Source organism: Pseudopipra pipra, chromosome Z (assembly GCF_036250125.1).
Source record: "Pseudopipra pipra isolate bDixPip1 chromosome Z, bDixPip1.hap1, whole genome shotgun sequence".
NCBI classification, from domain to species: Eukaryota; Metazoa; Chordata; class Aves; order Passeriformes; family Pipridae; genus Pseudopipra; species Pseudopipra pipra.
The window spans coordinates 39,014,892-39,034,814 of NC_087581.1; the positions used below are offsets into that span (position 1 = coordinate 39,014,892).

At 41.2% G+C, this 19,923-nt stretch overlaps 2 protein-coding genes and 1 long non-coding RNA gene across 3 annotated transcripts in view; 1 reads left to right on the forward strand and 2 right to left on the reverse strand.

The window, feature by feature from the left end:
- Positions 1–19,923, reverse strand: part of RPS23 (ribosomal protein S23) — a 427,277-nt gene that overhangs the window by 5,267 nt on the left and 402,087 nt on the right. The gene's annotated exons all lie outside the window — the stretch shown is intronic.
- LOC135407862 (V-type proton ATPase subunit S1-like protein) lies at positions 688–18,629 on the forward strand. The gene is made up of 7 exons (XM_064643270.1): positions 688–2,412; positions 7,587–7,627; positions 8,424–8,485; positions 9,928–10,169; positions 12,621–12,671; positions 13,997–14,240; positions 15,412–18,629. Exons 1-7 carry the CDS (start codon positions 2,318–2,320, stop codon positions 15,712–15,714), a joined length of 1,038 nt encoding a protein of 345 aa, XP_064499340.1. The 5' UTR covers positions 688–2,317; the 3' UTR covers positions 15,715–18,629.
- LOC135407868 (uncharacterized) lies at positions 2,072–3,306 on the reverse strand. Its single transcript, XR_010427059.1, has 3 exons — positions 3,166–3,306; positions 2,967–3,053; positions 2,072–2,551 (listed from the first exon to the last, which is right to left on the reverse strand). It is a non-coding gene; the product is annotated as an uncharacterized LOC135407868 (long non-coding RNA).

Sequence of the window (19,923 nt, forward strand, 5' to 3'; positions counted from 1 at the left end):
TTTAATATTATTGTTGCTATTATTATTATTGGCAAGTGTCAAGAGGCAAGAAAAGACTTTTCTTTCCTTCTACCATTATTTCAGAAGATTGCTGGTGAATGATTTAGTATCAGCACCCATTGTATTAATGTATTCAACCTGCATCTCAGGAAGTCTTCCCCATGTCACCATTGGCGAATCAGAGATCAAATCAGTCCAGCAGTTTAATTACCTAGGTAGCATCATCTCCTTGGATGGTAAGATTGATGGAGAGATAGACAACAGGTTAGAAAAGGCATAGAGAGCTTTTGGAAAGTTCCGTATAAGAGTTTGGTGAAATAAACACCTGAAGAAAAGCACCAAGATCAGTGTTTACAGAGCCATTGTGCTGTCTGCTCTCTTATACGGATCTGAATCATGGGTCATTTACCGCCACCACCTGCGACTCCTAGAATGCTTCCATCAACGCTGCCTCCGTACAATCCTAAACATCCACTGGTCAGATTATGTGACCAACACATCTGTTCTAGAACAAGCAGCAGTTACGAGTATTGAGGTCATGTTGCTGAGAACACAGCTGTGCTGGGCAGGACACGTCTCCAGGATGAAGGACCACCGCCTCCCTAAGATCCTGCTTTATGGTGAACTTACCACTGGCTGCCGCAAGAGAGGAACCCCAAAGAAAAGATGCAAGGACTCCCTGAAACAACATCTCAGCCTTGCATTGATCTTCGTTGCTGGTCTATTCTGGCTTCCAATTCGGAGGTCTGGAGACACACTATCCATAATGCTGCTGATGCCTTTGAGAAAGCACGCAAAATCATTCTCAAGGAGAAAAGACAACACAGAAAGAATCATGTCTTGCCGATACCACCTAAGGAGTCTTTCTGCTGTGCCTTTTGCAACCGAACTTGTCTATCTCGTATTGGCCTTTTTAGCCACCAGCGTGCTTGTAGCAAATGTGGGTAGAGTCCTTCCCAAATCTTTGTTCGCGAAGCCCAGCCATGATAATGATGATTAATGTTTACTGAGGAAATCAGTATATTTTCCACTGATTTATTCTGGTTTAACCTGTGTTAGCAGTTTGGTGTTACTTGTTTTCTTGATTGTCTGCAAATCCCTCCTTTGGTTCTGAGCAAACTGACATTATTTTTCATTTTGTTGATGATGAGTGCCTTTTCCCCCCACTTATTTAGGAGTGAGGAATACTGAGGCATTGAACAGGACTGTGACATCAATGACTTCACAGTTTTTAGGAGTGTGTGACACTTCTGCCTCTTGAAATTTTCCTCTGAGCCCTGTCTCCTTACTGGAGTAACTGTTCAAAGTTTAGCATCATACATTCATGGTACTTCACAGAAAATCCGGAGGTTATTTTCAGGTGGTTCTTGCTTAATCCCGCATTCCCTCATCCCATTTTTCAATCTAGGATTCTCACATAAGTATCTTTATTCCTTCTTAAATTGGATAGAAGCAGTACTGCTGAGGACAAGCTGCTGGGAGGTTTTTAAGATTAGCGGATATACCCTCTGTATCCCAGAGGGAGAAATGAATTAAGATGGCAAATCCTTCCTAATAGCTATGATGCTAAAGCCCCAATCTTTTTCTGATATCTAGAATGCAACAGACAGGAACTCCTAGTTAGCAAAGTGAGGCTTCAGTGGTGATCACATCAGCAGGTAGCAAGGAGGAAGTAGATGTCTGGGTATATAAATACCTATAGATTGGTATATGACTGTGTCCTCCCTGATATTTAAGGGTTTTGGAATGAGGTGATCTTTAAGGTTCCTCACAACCCAAACCATTTTGTGGTTCTGAGTATAAAAACAATTGAGCCAGAAAGCTAAACACACACACAAACTGAAATAGTGCTGAAGAAAAGAAAATTGCTTCCAAATGTTTGACTTCAAAGCTTGCAATATATGCCTTCACATCTGTATGGTTACTAATATAAGGTATTGTAAGTCTTGAAAATACATGTAGTTCTTCCTCTGATTATCATATAGAAGGAGAAGTTTCAGAGCTGTTTGTAGGCAGCACCTTACCCTTTCTCTGAGGCGAGGGTTAAGTACAGATGAGGAATGCTCTGCAGTGTGATTTCAGAGCCCATCTGATTGTATTCTTTTTTTTTCTTAACAAGCAGCTCAGTCCCGGCGCACTTTCCCCGGGTTGTGTGCTCATTCATTCATAGGGCAGCTGGAACGTGCCAGGTGTTTGCCTTGGGGAGAAATCCCAGCACACGGAGGATTTCTCCGGTGGTGGATCCTCCCCCATCACGCGGCAGAGCTGGACCAAAGCCGCAGATGTGCTGCGTGTGGAGCCACTGCCTCCCTTCCCAATGGAACGAAACGCTGCCCTGAGGTTCTTGCTGCTGTTCCTGTGTGTGGGATCCGGGGTGTCCGTGGAGCAAACGACTCTGACGTCAGGGAACAGGTCAGTGACTGGGTGTGTGGTGACAAACTTGAGCGAGCCCAGGTTTTAAATGCTGTCATTTGTGCTCTATGGAAGTAGATTCAGTCACAGTTTGGAGTGTCAGGACGTGGTTATAATTTCCTTTCAGGTTTAAAAGCACCTAGGGGTAATACAGAAATTAATTATTTTGAAACACATGGTGAATTAAATATGTAACTTTAAAGCAATTTTATAAACGTGGCTTTAAAATGAGTGGTTTCTGTGCATCTATCTTACATTTCATTACATTTTAATGACTCTCATACTGACTTTCCCTGGTCTGTGTGAAAATGAAGTTATAAATAGAATAACAGCAAGGGTGTGAAAACTAAGGTGCTAAAATATTCTAGTGGTGTAGAATGGATATTTGAAGCGTGAATTCAATATTGCAAAGGAACTTACAGAATTACTGGAGATTTGCGTTTATTGTCAATAGTGATGTTTCAGTCTCTAATGAAATACAAATAATAAGCCCAAATCATAGCAGGGGAAAGAGGGGACTTCATAGAGCCAAGTCTTATGAAAGTGAAAACAACCTGAGCTGTATGAGTTGAATCATGCCCGGAGTCACCAGTAACACACAGAACAAATATGCTGATGGAGGTTGCAGCTGGCAGTAAAATCTGTTCATTTAAGGCAAGAAGGACATGTGGTAATTTGCTTAAGCTTGTATTAAGAGATCTGGTAGTCAGTTACCGATAAATACTACAATATGTTTTCATCTAAATAGCTCACTTGCTGTTCTCCTCTGCCAGTTTTCAGCTCCCTCACTGTTCCTCTTAGCATAATTCTGCATTCTTTTTTTTGCAACCAGACCAGAATATAAGAGAGAGCATTTTTTTACAATGAACTTTTTTACAATAAGTATTAACAGAAGAAGTTGTGACCTGGATCCCAGTGAATTAAATGGGGATTTTGCCTCATTGGAGGTGGGATTGTGCATGCACAGTGTTAATTTGCTAGGTTCTATGACCTCAGAGGTTTGGGGTTTTTTGTATCAAAAAAGAAAGCTTAAGTATCTTGTTCTGATCCGGTCCTAGCTGGGCATCCATTAAACTGCAGATCAAACTCAGTAATCAGTGCATTGTAAAATAGTTATGTAAATCTGTCTCCCTGTGTCAAAACTCACATTAGAAGACTATAAGAGTTGTGTGGTTTTGTAGATATTTCTGGTTGATAGGACTTACACAGAGGCATTTAAAACTCAGTAACATTTTTTTGCCAGGATTTTTCTTAGAGGAGACTAGCTCTTTCCCTGAACATGGTGTCCCAGGTTTACACATTTTTAATGTCCATAACTTCCTTGAAATTCCCTATGGCAAGTGTCCCTTGCACAACCAGTGCATTGCCACCAGGTGCTTGTCACTTTTTGTCATGACTTTGTTTTTAGCGCATTTGAATGTTCACGTGTTATTTTCCAATTAAATGCCTCATAAATTAGCTGAAACTAGTTCAGCAGCCAGTAAGGAATTCTGCAGCTGGGCAATATTAGTAGTAGAAAGATGACTCTGAAGTAATAGAAATACTGTTTCTTTAGAGGTGGAGTACATTTTCCCATCTGGTGCAGTTTATCAGAGCAGTAATAGGAAGAGTAGAAGAGTGAAAATGACGTGAAAACTTCCTGTGGCGTCCACACTCAACCAGTGTTGAGTGCCAGGATTATTCCTGTGGCTCATCTGAGCAGAGAAAACACTGTTTACATGGAAGTCCTCAAGAGCTGGAGTCTTTATAAATTTTTTTGGACAAACAAGCCAGACTTGGTTATCTTATGTAGATGGATAATGTCATCTGATAAGAGGGAATTTACACTTCTTTATGCTTATAATCTTATTTAATTGGGTTTTACATAGTGATTAGTCATTCCAGTGCTTTGTATTAGGGCTAATCCAATTTCATGTGGGTTCCTAACATACTTGGTATGGTAAGTTCAACATACAACCTACATGCCTAGGTGTTATCTGGGCCAGTTATTTACGAATTGCTAAGGAAAAATATTGCAATGTACACCCTGTGAGCAATTGAATTTGAAGTGTCACGGTAAGAGTGTCTGATTAAAAAAATGATAAATTTGAAAAGCTATTCTTTAATTCAGTGTGCTAAAAATGATTTGCTGTCAGTTTTGCAATGGAGAGTAAATGCTAGCTAGTTTCCTATCTCTTGTACATGTAATGAACATTTTATAATTAAAAGGGAATATGTATTTTTAAAAAATTTTTGCGTTTTTTGCTTTCAATACTTCTGTTCTGTGAAACGTGCTCTAGCTGAGGATGAAAGGGCTTTGGGTGCCAGGGATCACTTGTGAATTCCCCAGCTTGCCTTTTCCTTGGGAAAGCTGCTGATGTGACATCATGATGGACATGGGCAGCCACCCATCCCTGTCATGGATCACAAACCCATGACACCTCGGGGCTGTGGGTGTCAGAAGCAGCTGACAGATCCCATAACATCGACAGCAGCCTGGGCTTGCCCAGACACCAGGACGTGATCCTTGGCTCTGCCAGCCACAGACTGGCTGTGCCCCGGTGATGTGGAATGATGGATTTCCTTCCTCTAACAGAGCTCCATGCATTGTGCAGGAGGAAAGGACTGCAAATTAACAGAGTAATTAACAGGAGGACCAAGCCAGAGGTGCTTCCCTTGCAGCCTTATGGTGTCTGTCATGCTGTGGCACTTCGTGGTGGTTCCCGGGTCACTCTCTGTGCTGCATTTCCTCATGAAAACATGAATATTTCATCAGCTGTGCACATTCGTCTGTGTCAGTATCTTTATGCTAAAAACAGAGACTCGTCTCTTCCTGTACTCAGCGCTGGTGAGGCCACACCTCAAGTACTGTGTCCAGTTCTGGGCCCCTCAGTTCAGGAAGGATATTGAGATGCTGGAGCAGGTCCAGAGGAGGGCAACTAGGCTGGTGAAGGGACTGGAGCACAAGTCCTATGAGGAGAGGCTGAGGGAGCTGGGGCTGTTCAGCCTGGAGAAGTGGAGGCTCAGGGGAGACCTCCTCACTCTCTACAACTCCCTGAAAGGAGGTTGCAGCCAGGTGGGGGTTGGTCTCTTCTCCCAGACAACTATCAGCAAGACAAGAGGGCATGGTCTCAAGTTGTGCCAGGGGAGGTTTAGGTTGGATATTAGAAAGAATTTCTTTCCAGAGAGGGTGGTCAGACATTGGAATGGGCTGCCCAGGGAAGTGGTGGATTCTCCGCCCCTGGAAATTTTTAAAAAGAGACTGGATGTGGCACTTAGTGCCACGGTCTAGTAACCACAGTGGTAGTGGATCAAGGGTTGGACTTGATGATCGCAGAGGTCCCTTCCAACCCTGCTGATTCTATGATTCTATGATTCCAGAGTGGCTGTGGGATGTGGAGCAGCCAGGAGTTTTTCAGATTTTTTTAATCACAACCCCCAAATTAACCCTTCCTCTTCCCAGAGCAGCATGAAAACCTTTAAGTCCAGTTCAGGAATGAAATGAATTGCACAATTTTACACCAATCTTCTCCCACTCCAGTGTTTTAGTTTGTGATTTCCAAACTGGAGGAATGAGCTATGGGAGTTCAACTATGCATATAGGGAGGAGTTAAAAGTATAACTAAGCATAACTAGATATACATAGGTACAATGCAAGTAAATATAACTAAAGTTAGTATAACTAAATAATTTTCATTAGTTTCCTTTTGGCGTGCCTCGTTTTTGTAGCTCTTACCGTGCAAAAAATTCTCCCACATTTGCCCGTTCCAGCCCAAAGGCACGATCTGTCATGAAAAAAGATTAGAAAAGACAAAAAGGGATGCATCAAATTACAAAAATGTTCCTAATCATAAAACAACCCAAGAGAGAGTTTTATCTGAGCAAGAAAGCAAGGTTTGGTCCATTATGGCCACATCTTTTGTTACCTGTGTGTCAAAATCTGGTATCTCCACCCATCTCTGAGAGCTGTTGGCATGAGCAGCTTCCAGCATCTTGAAGTACTGATTCCAGCACAAACCCTGGCACTGAAAGAGCACTGGGAGAAAGTGGGACCCACTCTGAAAGTTGAATGAATAAACCTGTAAATAAACCTGCCAGATTAATTTTAAACAGTGTCACCCACAGAGATGTTGTTTTAACATAAGATCTTTATAAGGTTCTTCCAGCTTGACAGAAAGCAGGGAGGGCTCTATGCCATCCCATGTTGTTTGGACTCGTATTTGTCTGCCATTAAGGAAGGTGTGATGGAAATTAGGTTGGGATCACTCCTGCTAGTGGGTAACACAGATCCCCCTACCCAGAATCTGGCGGGGAGTGAATTCACCCAGCTGTCCAGAGACTCCCCAGGAATGCCAAGTCTTGACTTTGCAATTCCAATACTTTACAGTACAATTTGCTCACAAATACCGAAAACTGGTCATATTCCTAGTCTTTAGATGCTGGTCTTGAGGTATATATTTTCAAGAATTTTGCTCCTGTGGTAGGTTGGAAAAGCAGCAGGAAACAACGCAAGGGAAGAAGATGGAAATGTATTTCCATGTTTAGTGGCTGTGGGGCAGGTCTGACCCCAGCAGCTGGAGATTTACACTAAGAAGAACATCAAATGTTGAAAATTTCATGAGCCTGGTAGTTGACATTTTAGATGTGCTTTGCCCACACCCTACCTTCCAGTTGACTCTGTGACATTTGTTATTGCTTGGAACCGTTCAGGAGCTGTCTTCAAATGGCTGTAATTCTGGGCTTAAGACATGTTAGCCCATTGCATATGATCTATCCTGAGGGAATTAAACATGTTGCTTCTGACTCTCACTGTGGAACAAGGGTGGTGCAGGGTGCTTGTGTTCTCTGCCTGTGGGCTGGAACTGATTCTGTCTCTAACCCAGAACTGGTGTGCCATGGAACAGGACAAGAGAAAATAGGACAAGAGAGAAGCCTTTTGTCAATGTGATATGGGTATGGGAAAGCCTGTCAGGGCTAATCCACCCAAGGGATCTCTGAAAATTAGGCATTTTTAGCCTGGGCTCAGCAGTTTTGGATTAATTTGCCTTGTTCCTGTTATATTTCCAAGCCAAGGACCTGCGTTACATTTTGAATGTTTTATGGAACAAAGTAGTAATAGGTGTTGTCCCCAGTAAACTTGCTGCAGACTTTAAATCCAGATGCTGTAAAATAAGTATTTTTCTCCTCTCTTCTAGTTCACATGAATTCTCAGATCAAGATTCTCTGCAGAGAAATGGTAAGCCTTTCAGTGGGCTGAACTCCTAGATACTAGTTCTGTTAGTGTGGCTGTAAAAGATTTTATTCCCAGATGTTGCTTCTGCTGGCCTTAGTGACTCTTCTGTCACATGTGTTGTTAAAGCATATCCCCTGTTAAAAAACACCCTTTAAAGGATTTGCCTGTTTTAAAATACTAATTTGCTGTCCAACTCAGATGCAGAGAGAATGGGGAAGACAGAAGCATTCACTCTTTTTAACCAAATGAAAACAGGATTAAATTTTTGAAGGATAGAACTTTGAGAATGTCCATGAAATGACCTGTCCTTGTGAAACTTCGCTCTCCTGGCAAGCAGTTGGGCCATCAGATTGTTTGTCACATCTTCCTATCTCTGGTGGTGCAGGGAAAGAACTTCCCACTCACAATTAAGACGCTTTTGTTGTTCAATTCAGCACACACTCTTTGATGACAGAGTTTGCTGTACGAAGAAAACAAGCAGCTTTTGCTGTGTTTGGGATGAATAAATGCAGATGTAGACTGAATCTTGTAATTTTGGGGCACTGGAGTTCCTTCCAGATGTTCAATGAAAAGAAGAGGAACCTTGTTGAATGAGTAAGGTAAACTAGAAAATACATGTAATGAAGGTAATATTTGGAACAAGTCAAGTATTTTCCAAGACAGAATCAGCTATTCTCACATAAACATTTTGTGCAGGGATAATTATTGTTTGCATAAGAACGTGCAAAAATTATGCCTTTATAAATGACTGGGTGTTTATAATATACTAATAATGCTGATAACACTCTTTCTTCTGCAGATCAACATTACGAAGGTGGTGTGAAGCCAAAATTGAATGTCAGTCAAGTGGCAATTGCACAGGTAATGGATCTGTAGAGTCTTTTCATAGCACATTTAGATCTTTTAATTTACATTGCTGAATTAAACTCTTTTTACATTGTTTACAAGAAGCAGCTGCCAAAACTGTCTAAATCATTGTGATATGGTACTGATTCACTGCCTGCTGTACAAGGTGTCCTCTGCTTTTCTGAGGAGTGAGATGAGACTTCAGATTCAGGTTGCTGATGCTGACTGTCATGGATTTGGGCACATGGTCTTTCTGAAAGAACCAAATCCTTATATCCATATCCCGTACAGTGACATTTGACTGCTGTGGCCAGTCTTGTGCTTATATCACTTGGTACTAAATGAACAGCTGTAGCAAAACTTCATATTTTTGGTGGGAGTTTTTCATGGGACCAGGCAATAGGTCTTGTCAAAAACTGACCATAAAAGGCTTCCTTACCAAAAGAAGCTCACCAAAAGTGATGCACTCTGCCGTAAGTAACATGTTGATTAAATCTCCCTCACCTGTACTTCTGAGAAGACAGCCTTATCATTTATATGAACACAGTCATAGTCACTTATCACATCTTCTGACCTGGCTTTCAGCTTGTTGCTGTCAGTACTTACTAATTTTAATCCTAAAGCACCCTTGTGCCATGTGTAAGGTCCAATATCAAAAGGGATCTTTCAGGATCTGAGCTGAGAGACATGATTTTCTAATCTGAACAGCACCAAAAAAAAAAACCAACAAATCTCTCTTTAAGCCAAGACAAAGCTTTGGGGCTTAACTGTGTCTCTTCTGGAGCCTGGTAAGACGTTGTTTATGACTGGGACTCAGAAAACCTCTCTTGTTTTTGTACATGATTTGAACTTGGTAAATCATATGACATGGAAAAACCAGCCATGCAGACATTGTGTGTGTTACCCTATTCAGATAGGACATGCATTAGTGGGGCAAAGCTGGTGTCTGGAAATTTGAGTTTGAAATCTGGAAATGGCAGTTAAATTTTCAAGTTCTTTCAGAGCTCTAAGTCACTGTCTCAAATTATGTTGCCTGACAGCCAAATTGTCTTTTTGCAATGAAATTTTGGCTTACAAGGGGTAGCATTTTTCTAGTGTTTCCAGATGACATGGAAGCTGCAGTCCCCGGGTTTTAACCCTGTAACTGATTTTGTAAGGGCAGGGATCCACACTTGAGCCATCCTGTTCTGCAGCAGGTATTTTCCTGATTTTAAAGCAATTGGGAGCCAAACTACCTGCAGGCAAATGTAAACTTGGGCATTTCTTTCACCTGGACAGCTGCCTAATGTGCTTTCAGCATGGTAGGCTGTGTCCTTGGCCCAAACTGAGTCCTTTTCAGTGTGTTGAAGTACTTCTTACTGGTGTCCCAGGTAAACAACCTCATTTATTCTGGTAGGATGGAGAGCAAATCCTGAAATGCACACCTTCTGATAGCCATCTTTTGTGTGGTTCCTCAGGTTGTCAGCCACAACTTCAGCAGGGAAGGGCAGTGGGAAGGAGCATTCTGGAGGCAGTTCTCCCACAGCCACCACAGCCCCCTCAATGTCACGGTCAATGGCATCCCCTGCATCCTTTTCTGGGCCAAGAGGATCATGATCAGGCTTGAAAACCACACTCAGCTGGACTTGACAGAGAAGACATTTGGTGTCCATGCCACAGTGGATGTTGGAGACTCAAACTGCAGTGAAGACAGTGCAATGTAAGGTGGAATTCTGCTACACCAGTGGAACTGGTGCCTAGGAAGTCTTCCTACAAGTCTAGGAAGTACATACTGAAGGAAAACTGACCTTGTAGAGCCCCGGGGCTCTTTCCTAAATGTCCTGCCATTGCAGCAGCAAGGGTTATATCCTTTAAAGCCAGCCTTTCATGGGACACATGGGTGTACTCAGCTGTTGCAGTGGTATGGTCACTCCTTGGGGCCAGCCAGCTTTGCTCTTAGGGCCTGTGAGGCTCCAGCTGTTGATCTGTTTAGTTTCCAGCTGTTTTAGACAATTGCTTGGGAGGCTGAAGAGTGGGTTCTATGCTGAATATGGGGCCTTTGGGCTGTGCATGACTACTCACCCCTTTACAGGAGGTGTGCCAGCAGTACTGCACAGGATGTGGGTCTGTATTTAGTCCTATATGGCATTTCACCTGTACAGCTAAATATGTTTCCCTAGAAAGTATTAACTCTTTCTGATCACACAGCTGCAAAGGATAACCCAAGGTGCACAGAAATTTTACTGAGAAATGCCTGAAAACTAAAAGTAAAATTGAAAAAGAAACAAGGACTTTAGCGTGTAGTATCATAATATTCAACGAAGGCAGTCTGAATATTATGTCATCAGCATGTGAACCAATGCAGCAGTTCCATCAACATGTGAACTATTCCATTAGTTCTCCCTACCCTCTGCCTGTCAAAACAGGCAGAGGTAGAGAATGGAATAAAGTTATTTTAGAAATAAAAAGTAATAACAAACATTCTGTCTTCTCTTCTGGTCTACAATTTGGAAATAATCTTGCTCTGATTAGTAATTATTGCAATGTAATAGAATGCAAAATGAAGGGTTTCAAAACTCAAAGAATAGTTTTATAGTTTTTCGTAAGACCTGGAAAATCAGAAGGACAATGTTTTTTTGTGGTCTGCGAACTCCTTCTGGAGCTGATATTTGGAGACTGTTAGACAAGCAGGTTACTCTGTCTCCCTGTCTGTCACGGGTACCTCTGTAGTCTTACTACTGTAGAGGCTTCATTTTGTAAATACAGATTTCTAAGAAATTAGGGCTTGCCCTGACTCTGTCTGGGAGGGAGATAATGTATGATTATGATTCTCTTGTGATTTGGGTCTGTGGTTGAAACAGTGTAGGTGACAGAGAAGAAAGGGAAGAGCTTGCTTGAATGTTGCTCTGTAATCTCAGTTTTAAGAATCAACCTAAATTAAGCAAGTTGATGGCCCAGTCCTCACATGGTAGATTGCCCAGTTTTTCACACATCAGAAAAAATCCCTCAGAATTCTCTCTTCTCTAGCTTTCATTGTTAAGACAAGTCTCTGTATTGTCTTTCAAGCTGATTTATGCTGTGTAATCAGTGTAAAGTAGCTGGAGCCAGGAAAAAATATTAGACACTGAACACATATTTGTTTGCTATAGGAATATAATGATCCAACCTGCGTTTTTTTCTTAGTTGAATGCTGTATTTGCCAGTGGCTAATCCTCAGCTATTATGATTTCCCTTTGTAATAAAGAAAGGAATAATCTGGATTCAGTGTCCTGGCTTATTGGACCAGTGTTAGTCAAGGTGCAAGAAGTCTTGAAGTCTAGATCTCCTATGAAATCATAGAGCTAGCTGTTTGTTTGGGGATTTTTTTTGTGTGTTTGTTGGGGGTTTTTATTTAGTTTTATTTTGTGTGAAGTTTTTTGTTTTGTTTTGTTTAGTTTTTTAAAATATATTCTTCAGCTTTAATTTTGGAAGTCTTTCAGATGCTGCATGTTTCTGCTGTGTTTTGTTTTTGTCTTATGTGAACAATGAGAATCTCTGTACAGGTTTTAAGAGGCAAAATATTAGTGTTAAGTGATGAAACAATATATTCCACTTCGTTATGTATTGCTACAGTGCATTAATTAAGCTGATAGATTAATTTAGTAAATTTCAGGTGCCCATACTCACTGCAGGTGACCTTTATAGAGCTGCCTCACAGTCAGGGTATTTATGTGGCTCTAATGATGTGCATATGTGGACTTTGGACTCCAGTGATATCTGTGTTTTTTATGCTCTGGTATTTAAAAAGATGAGAATAATGTGTGTATTTACACTTTCTGATGACATACAGAGGTGATAGCTGACTGAGACAACATGGCTTGAGAAGGAGAACAGAGATCGACTGAACTAATTACCAACTGATGTGGAAAGCAGTGGGATTTAATTGTGCTGGAAGTTAAACATGCATTTATACTCTTTCTGGACAGTTTGGACCTCGTTCCAAACTGCAGGTGAACTAGTAGATTTCAATGGAGGAAAATTTAATCCTTCCAGGTTTTTTTCCCCACTGACTTTAAGGATATACTGAGCAAAAGGCTCCAGGTATAACTGAGTTTAATCTTTTGTGCTGCTTTTCTCTCTGAAGACTTCTGAATTTTTTTCCTAGCCTGATGTAACTTGCTTTTTGACCTAGGCTTTCTCTGAAGTTTGGGGACATTGGCAATCTAAAGGGACTAGTTATCAGGTAAGTTTATATGGCAAAACCCCCAACCAGATAATAAAAAACAGGCTAATATACATTGTTATGCAGTTGCTTGTGGAATTAAAGTTAATTTGTTTAAGCAAAAATAATGTGATAGAAATTGTTGATTGTATAATTGTCACACCTGCACTCAGTGTGTCTGTCATTTGCCTGCCTTGTTCTAAGTCATTTTTTCTCCTTTGTTGGCTTTTCTATTAATGAGAAAAATTTGCGTCATCTCTTTTGTATAGAATCTTCCTATGTCTGAGATTTTAGCTAAACTTTGGTGATTTACTACATTTTTCTTGGGAATTTTATGTCAAGAACTGATAGTGTGGGCTGTTCAGACATCAGACTGTGACCTGGTTTATGTTTACTTCTTGGTGACAGAAAAAACAGCATTTCTTGTTAATTAACTTTCCATATCTTGGATGGAAGTACAATACCAGTGTGGTAGTTTATTTTGGCTGAATGCCAGATGTCCACCGAGGCTGCGCAGGTCTCCCCCCATCCAGAGGGAAAAGGGAGATGAAAAAAAACGTAAAAACCCGGGATTTACCAAGAAAGGCAGTTTTATATTTACACAGAAAAAAGGAAAAAAACCCTAATAACACCACAAAAACATAGACAAAGGAAATTAACAGTAAAATTCTACTTCCTGCCATAAGCAAAGTGCTCTTTCTCTCTCCTCCAAGGAGCAGCCATCTGCCGGATAGCTATCATGGAAGAGAGTGAGCTGCTTCCTTCTCCCCTTTTTATATCTGAGCTGATGTAACATGGTATGGAATATCTTCCAAGTCAATATGAATCAGGTGACTTATCCTATGTTTCCTCCCAGAAAAAGGAAACAAACCTACTACAACCAGTGTTGGATATATTTTGCTCAGCCATTTATTAAAAATCCCTCAAAATCCTCTTACTGTGTGGGAGAACAAGTAACAAGGAGCAAATTCCTTCAGTTGCAATAATGAACAACCTCAAAACACAGAATTTTTAGCATTGGAAGGGACCTCTGGAGATGACCCGGTCCAACTCCCTGCCCTGGCAGGGTCACCTGGAGCAGGTGACACGGTAACATGTCCAGGTGGGTCTGGGATGTCTCCAGAGAGAGACTCCACACCCTCCCTGGGCAGCTGTTACAGGGCTCTGCCACCTCCATGGAAAGCTCTTCCTCGCTTTCCAGACTCAGTGGAAGGATCCAGAGCTCACACAGATATAAATTGGTGATGCCAGTTGAGTCTCCTAAGGTTGTTCAATGTGCAAATTCAACAGGTGGAACCCTTTGACTTGTTTTCCTATTCACCTCTCTTCCCACACAATGTTTCCAGGTTCTTGCTGACCACCAGCTATTACCAGCTATCTGTTCAGAACTGGTTCAGCCTGCACAGGCTGCAGCTGCTCTACAACCACTCGGTGCAGGCGACGTTCAATGCGACCCGAATCCATGCGCCGGCGACTTACTCCTACCACTGCGACCATGTGAGCAGCCTGGAGAGATACGATGCTCTCCTCATTCCCAGCTCTGCAAATGACCTCTCACAGCTCTGGGAAGTCACTTTTATTGATTTCCAGGTAATGTCATGGAATTAGGCCCAAGGGATCCTGTAGGTAGATTGATGGGGAAGTTTTGGCCATTTGCTGACAAGGAAATATAATGACCTTCTATGTACAGTCTGTGGGATTTCCATGGAACACAAAATTGAAATGAGGACTTAAATTATTCTCTTTATCTCCCTAGCAAAGGAAATTAAGGGCTGTATAGATTTTCTGTAGTCTTCTGCTTGTGTTCCCTTTAGTGTGGGGGGTGAATTTAACTTCCAGTGTTCCATCTTTCTGAGCAGAGCTGTTAAACGCGGCATCAGTAACAGCATCAGACACCAGGTACAGAATTCATCTCACTTAACTTTTGATGCCTACGAATTTTAACCCTGTGGCCTGATTATAGTCACCCCAGCCTGCCTCTAAAGCTAGTGGATAATTCCTCTGACTCGTCTTAAGTCCTTATTTTAGGATGAGATTAATAATCTTCTAAAAGTGCCAAGTTTTCTGTGTTTGGCAATGAGGGAGCCTCAGATGGCTGGACTAGAACGTCTTGCTTTTACATACCTAAGTCATAGGGCATGAAGAGCTGAAAAAGGGAATTGAGGAGGAAAGCTGGTCCCCTTTTCTCACCATGTGATAAATGCCCATGGGCTGATTTAGTGGACCAGGCACAATTCCCTGAATGCCAGTGTCGTAAACTTCATATTAGAGCTGAAGCCACAAGTAAAAATTGTTGGTGTTTTCCATAGTTGGATGCAGCTTCCTGTAGTGTAGTTGGTTTGCTACCAAATACCACACACATGGATCTGGTGAGGAAAACCTAATTCTAGGATAGGCATTTCAAAATATTTCCTGGTTTGTTGCATTGAAGTTTATGCAGTTTGAAACAGAGACTCTGAGGACCCTCAACAAGTGATGCTGGAGGTGCACCGTTAAGGTGAAAGGCATCAATTAAATATTGTGGGCCATCAAGAGAAGATTTTGTTTCAAACACAACTACAGATCCTTTGGGCAGCAGAGCAGAGAGGATTAGAATAGCTAGTGGTTTCTAGAAGACTGACCTGGAAAAACTCTGAGCATTAACTCCAGCCAGCACGGGGAGGTACAAATTTGCAATGTGCAGGTATTAAATTAGAAATTCTTACTGCCATCAGGAACACAAGCACCTCATTTAACACGAGCTCTCTTGTTCCCCTCGTAGATCCAAGGTTTTAACATCCAGGAAGGACATTTTGCCTATGCAAAGGACTGTGCATCCTTCTTCTCTCCAGCAATACTGATGGGGCTGGTGATGTCCCTGATCCTGCTGCTGGTCCTTGCCTATGCCCTTCACATGCTGATCCACCTCAAATCCCTTGACAGGCACCATGAGTGCAAAGCTTCTACTGCCTATTTTGCACAGATGAAAGACAACGACATGGGAGATGAGAAGGAGCCACTGAGAAACAGTGGGAATGAGTCCTATGAACTTAGAAACAAGCAGTTTGGTAAAATCTATATTTAGCAATGTGCATCTAAGTGAAACAAGAGGTATTTTCTTCTGCTGGCACTGTTGTGTGTAGTTGGCGCAGGTCTTTCACCAGCTGATGAAAGGAAAAGTAGGTAACAGACTGTTTAACTGGTTGATCATCATCTTAAAGACGCCTTGGGAAACAAGCTGAGATAAAAAAAAATTTCATTGTGAATAAGAGATTCATGTTATGGGACTTTATTCCTGTAGCAAAAAGCCAAAATGCATAGCTTTTCATCCTGCTTACAAGGTCTTGAAGAGAGAATCAGTAATGAAGACTTTGAAATCAAATAAAGATACTAAATATATATGTATCTATATATAGATAGATAGATATAGAAGTAAATCTCTTAGCTTGTTCTTTCAGAAGGCGAGATATTTCCTCATTTTGTATTTCCTCTGTGTCTTGACAAAATATCATAAATTTCTTTCTCAGGATGTGCTTTCCTTTTATTTTCCAAATTACATCCCCTCCTCTTAGTCGTCATAAACTCCTTTTCCTTCAGAGCCACTTAAGCTGTGTTTTTATCCGCAGTGATGGCTCCAGAACAGCAGCATCCTGATACTTCCCTGTGTCTGAGCTGGAGGCTTACTCTGAGGATCCAGTGGGAGAGCACCAGACATCTGGTCAAAGGCTTACCCTTAACTTCCTGGCTCAACTGCACGCCAGAAGAGGGATTATGAGCATTATACCCTGTAATTCAAGGTTAATTTCTTTCCTATGAAATCCCATCAGTCTCCCTTGTGAATTTTACCTGAATGGGGGTAACCAGTGCTATAATTCAAAATCTATATAAGCAAAGCGGAGGAAACTCCTTAGCAGTGAAAAAGGTACTGTGACATGATTTTCAGTGCTCTGTCTGAGCATTTAGAACACGGTGGTCCTCAAACTTGTCCTTTCTTCCATTAGAGGCAAAGTTTGGGAACTCCAAATTAGCCATGATTTGGCCCTGATTTCTAGTAAGGAAGAGCACAGTAACATACCAACTATAGTGCTTTTAGGTTATAAGTAATACTATGTAATAGTAAGTAATACTATGTTAGAAAGTCTTCTACAGATACAGATTTAGCAGGCATGTTTTATGCCTGTTTAATTTTAGATAATAGAACTAATTAGTTGTTTGTAGTCTTTGTAAACTATACTGCAGTGGTTTTTAAACACCTTGAGAGGTGTCTAAAGATCTCCTAATTATTAGGTAGGCATTCCTGAATATTTCCTGGTTTGTTGAAGTTTATGCAGTTTGAAATAGAGATTCTGGAGATTCTCAATAAGTGATGCTGGAGATGCATCATTAAGGTGAAAGGTACCAATTAAATATTGCTGAGCCATCAGCAGTGACACACAGGTGGAACCCAAATCAGTTGGTTGATTTAGGGAAGTACTTCAGAGGGAAAACACATAACCAGAAGTAAGGACTTACCACAGCTGCCTGTGGGCAGCTGCTGCCAAACTGTCATTTGTTTCATAAAGGAAACAAGCGAAACAATGAATGCCTGGGAACCTGAGTGAGGTTAACAAGAGAAGGTGCAAATCAAAACCAGGGTATTCCCTGCTGAGTGGCAAAACACTCTCCAGCTTGGTGCCCTCTGCTTGCACCCAGTGGGGACAGATGTTGGCAGTTGTTAGAGAGAGTTCAGGATGCCAGTGCTAAATAGGTGATGCTCCCCGTGGTCTGGAGAGCAGTGCTGTCATGCCCTAGGGGTTGGGAAATTAAAACCTGACACCAGTCAGTGGCAGCCTGTCAAAATGACTGTCAGTCACTGGTGTGAAATGCTCACCCTGCTGAGCCAAGCACGGCAGCGCTTCCTGAACCTTGTGTTCTCTAGGACACAAAGGCACTTCTTCCTCCCACAAAGGTCATTTATCCTTCTAGTTACTGTCTGGTGGTGCTGTCAGGGTAATTCTTACCTGTCATTTTCTTGCATGTTTTAAATGGGCAAAATTAGCCCTGTTGCTGTGAGAGATTCTTACAACTCTGAGACTGGGAATAAGAGAGATACCCTCCAGTCATATCCCTCAATCATCATGTCCTTTTCCAACCCAACTGTGTTCTCTTGACTTTGAGGGTGAATATCTGCTGGCTTTGTGCTTGAGAGACTCATCACTGCAAACCTGCAGTGTGTAACAGTTCAGGTTTTTTTGGCGCAGACTTTAATGATGTGTGTGGCCCTTTCAGCAGGAAGACACCTGACCAAAAGATAGGAATTTGTACCTGCTGATTTACAAGGCAAACTTTAGAATAAAACAGAGTGAAAAAAATGAAAAGGAGAGGTAAAAGTAAAAAAAATTGCCAAGAAAAATAAAATTTGTTTCCTTTTATCAGCTTCTCCTAAACTATGACACAACTGGTATTATCCCCAGGATCCACTGGGACAAGGTGCATAGGTAGTAGTTATCTTATCTCTGCTGTGACTTTTAATGTTGCAGTCTTTCATGGTAGTGGAAGGTGACTCTACTCCTCCATGTATCCCCTGTATTATCACAAACTACTCAAGTGCCAGCAAGAGTCAGAAAGGATAAACCCACTAATTGAATTAGACAGGAAATACAGTGCTCATCATAGGACTGGAATGATGAACCTTATGTTTGTAAAGAGTTAATGGTGCATTAGTGGAAAAAGCACCAGAAGAAAAAAATTGATCATAATTGCAGTTTCTGTCTCCTTGTGCCATGTATAAAGGCAAGCACCCATGGTTGAAAAAGATGAAAATGTGTGGCTTTGCATTCCCACTAAGCTGTATTTTCTGTGAACCAAGCAATCCTTATCAAATGCACATTTTGGAGCAACAGGGACAGTCCATTGCCCTAGTCCTGAAAGAAGAAAATTCAAGTTAAAATTATTTGTGTGCTACAGAAATAAGCTACCTTGGTACTAACAGACTCATTAATAAAAGATAAGCTTTTTTTACATGGTCCACATGCTGCATTATTTCATTTTTGCATGACACCAAGCAACCTTTTCAACATATATGTGTTCATTCAAACAAAATCCTTATATCATCTCTTCAAAACTGATTCAGCGTTTCAAATTCAGGGCCCCATCCACTCCCACTTAAACTCAAAGGGAAGAGTCTCAGTTTAAATGAAACAGGAAAAATTTCGCAGACTATTATGTAGCTCTCGCTGTGATAACAAAGAATTGAACAAATGAATACATTTATTTCTCATACATTTCAGCTGCTGTTAAAGTTTTATATAATTGCCCTTCACACCAATATTAGGCAACTTTACATTGGCAGCAAATTGGATTTTCAGGCAATACATTAAAGACTGATGTTTGAACTGAAGTGGTGGACTTTTGGCATAGTATTGATTAAAACTGCACAAGGAATGATCAGAGCCAAGGCCACTGTGGATACAGGGACAAAAACCATGAGTCCACTTGCTGGTAAGTAACACTGAATTCCAGGTAGCCAGAAGAAATAGGTTTATTTCTTTCCTTCAAGTTTATAAATGGTGGTGTTTCCCTGCCCTTCTTGAAATACTGATTCTTGCTGTAGCAAGTGTTAGTTCTGTCATTGATTTTTTTTTTAATTGTTGATTTTCAAAAGGCTGGATGCAACATTGCATTTCAGAAACTGTCCCCAGGAGCTCAGAAAGCATTTACCAGGGTAGGTCTGTTCTTCACCATTATTGAATATCCCTTGAATTGTTCTCCACTTCTTGTAACCCTTGTGACATTGCATTTAACTGGTGTATGGTAGATCTTAAATCTGATTTATTGGTTCCTAAATCACCCCTTAGTTTGTTTGATGTAAAAATACAGGCTTTAGTTGATGTTACAGGACACAGTCTGAAAGAAATCAGAAGAAACTGCTAAACCTTGTATCTACATTTTTGCACTTTTATTTCTTCAAGCTGACATCATATGTCAGAAAATGTAATTTGTTTCTTCTGAGTCAGTGGTGTGTAAATTTACTCATGACTCACACTGTGTTTGAAGCCTGACAAAGAGTTTCAATCCCTGTAAATTTTGGAACAGCCCTTCTGAACATTTTACATCTGCCTAGTTCTGAGTGCTTTTTCTGGGTCAGTTTTATGATTTTGGTACATCAGCCTGCCCTGTGCTGGCTGCCTAAAGATTTTAATTGGTTATTGGAAGTAATCACTTTGCCTGTTTGCAGGTAAGTGCTGCTGCTTGGGAATGTAAAGGAATATTGATTTTTGGAAACTCAAAAAGGAAGTTTTCCAAATAAAAGATG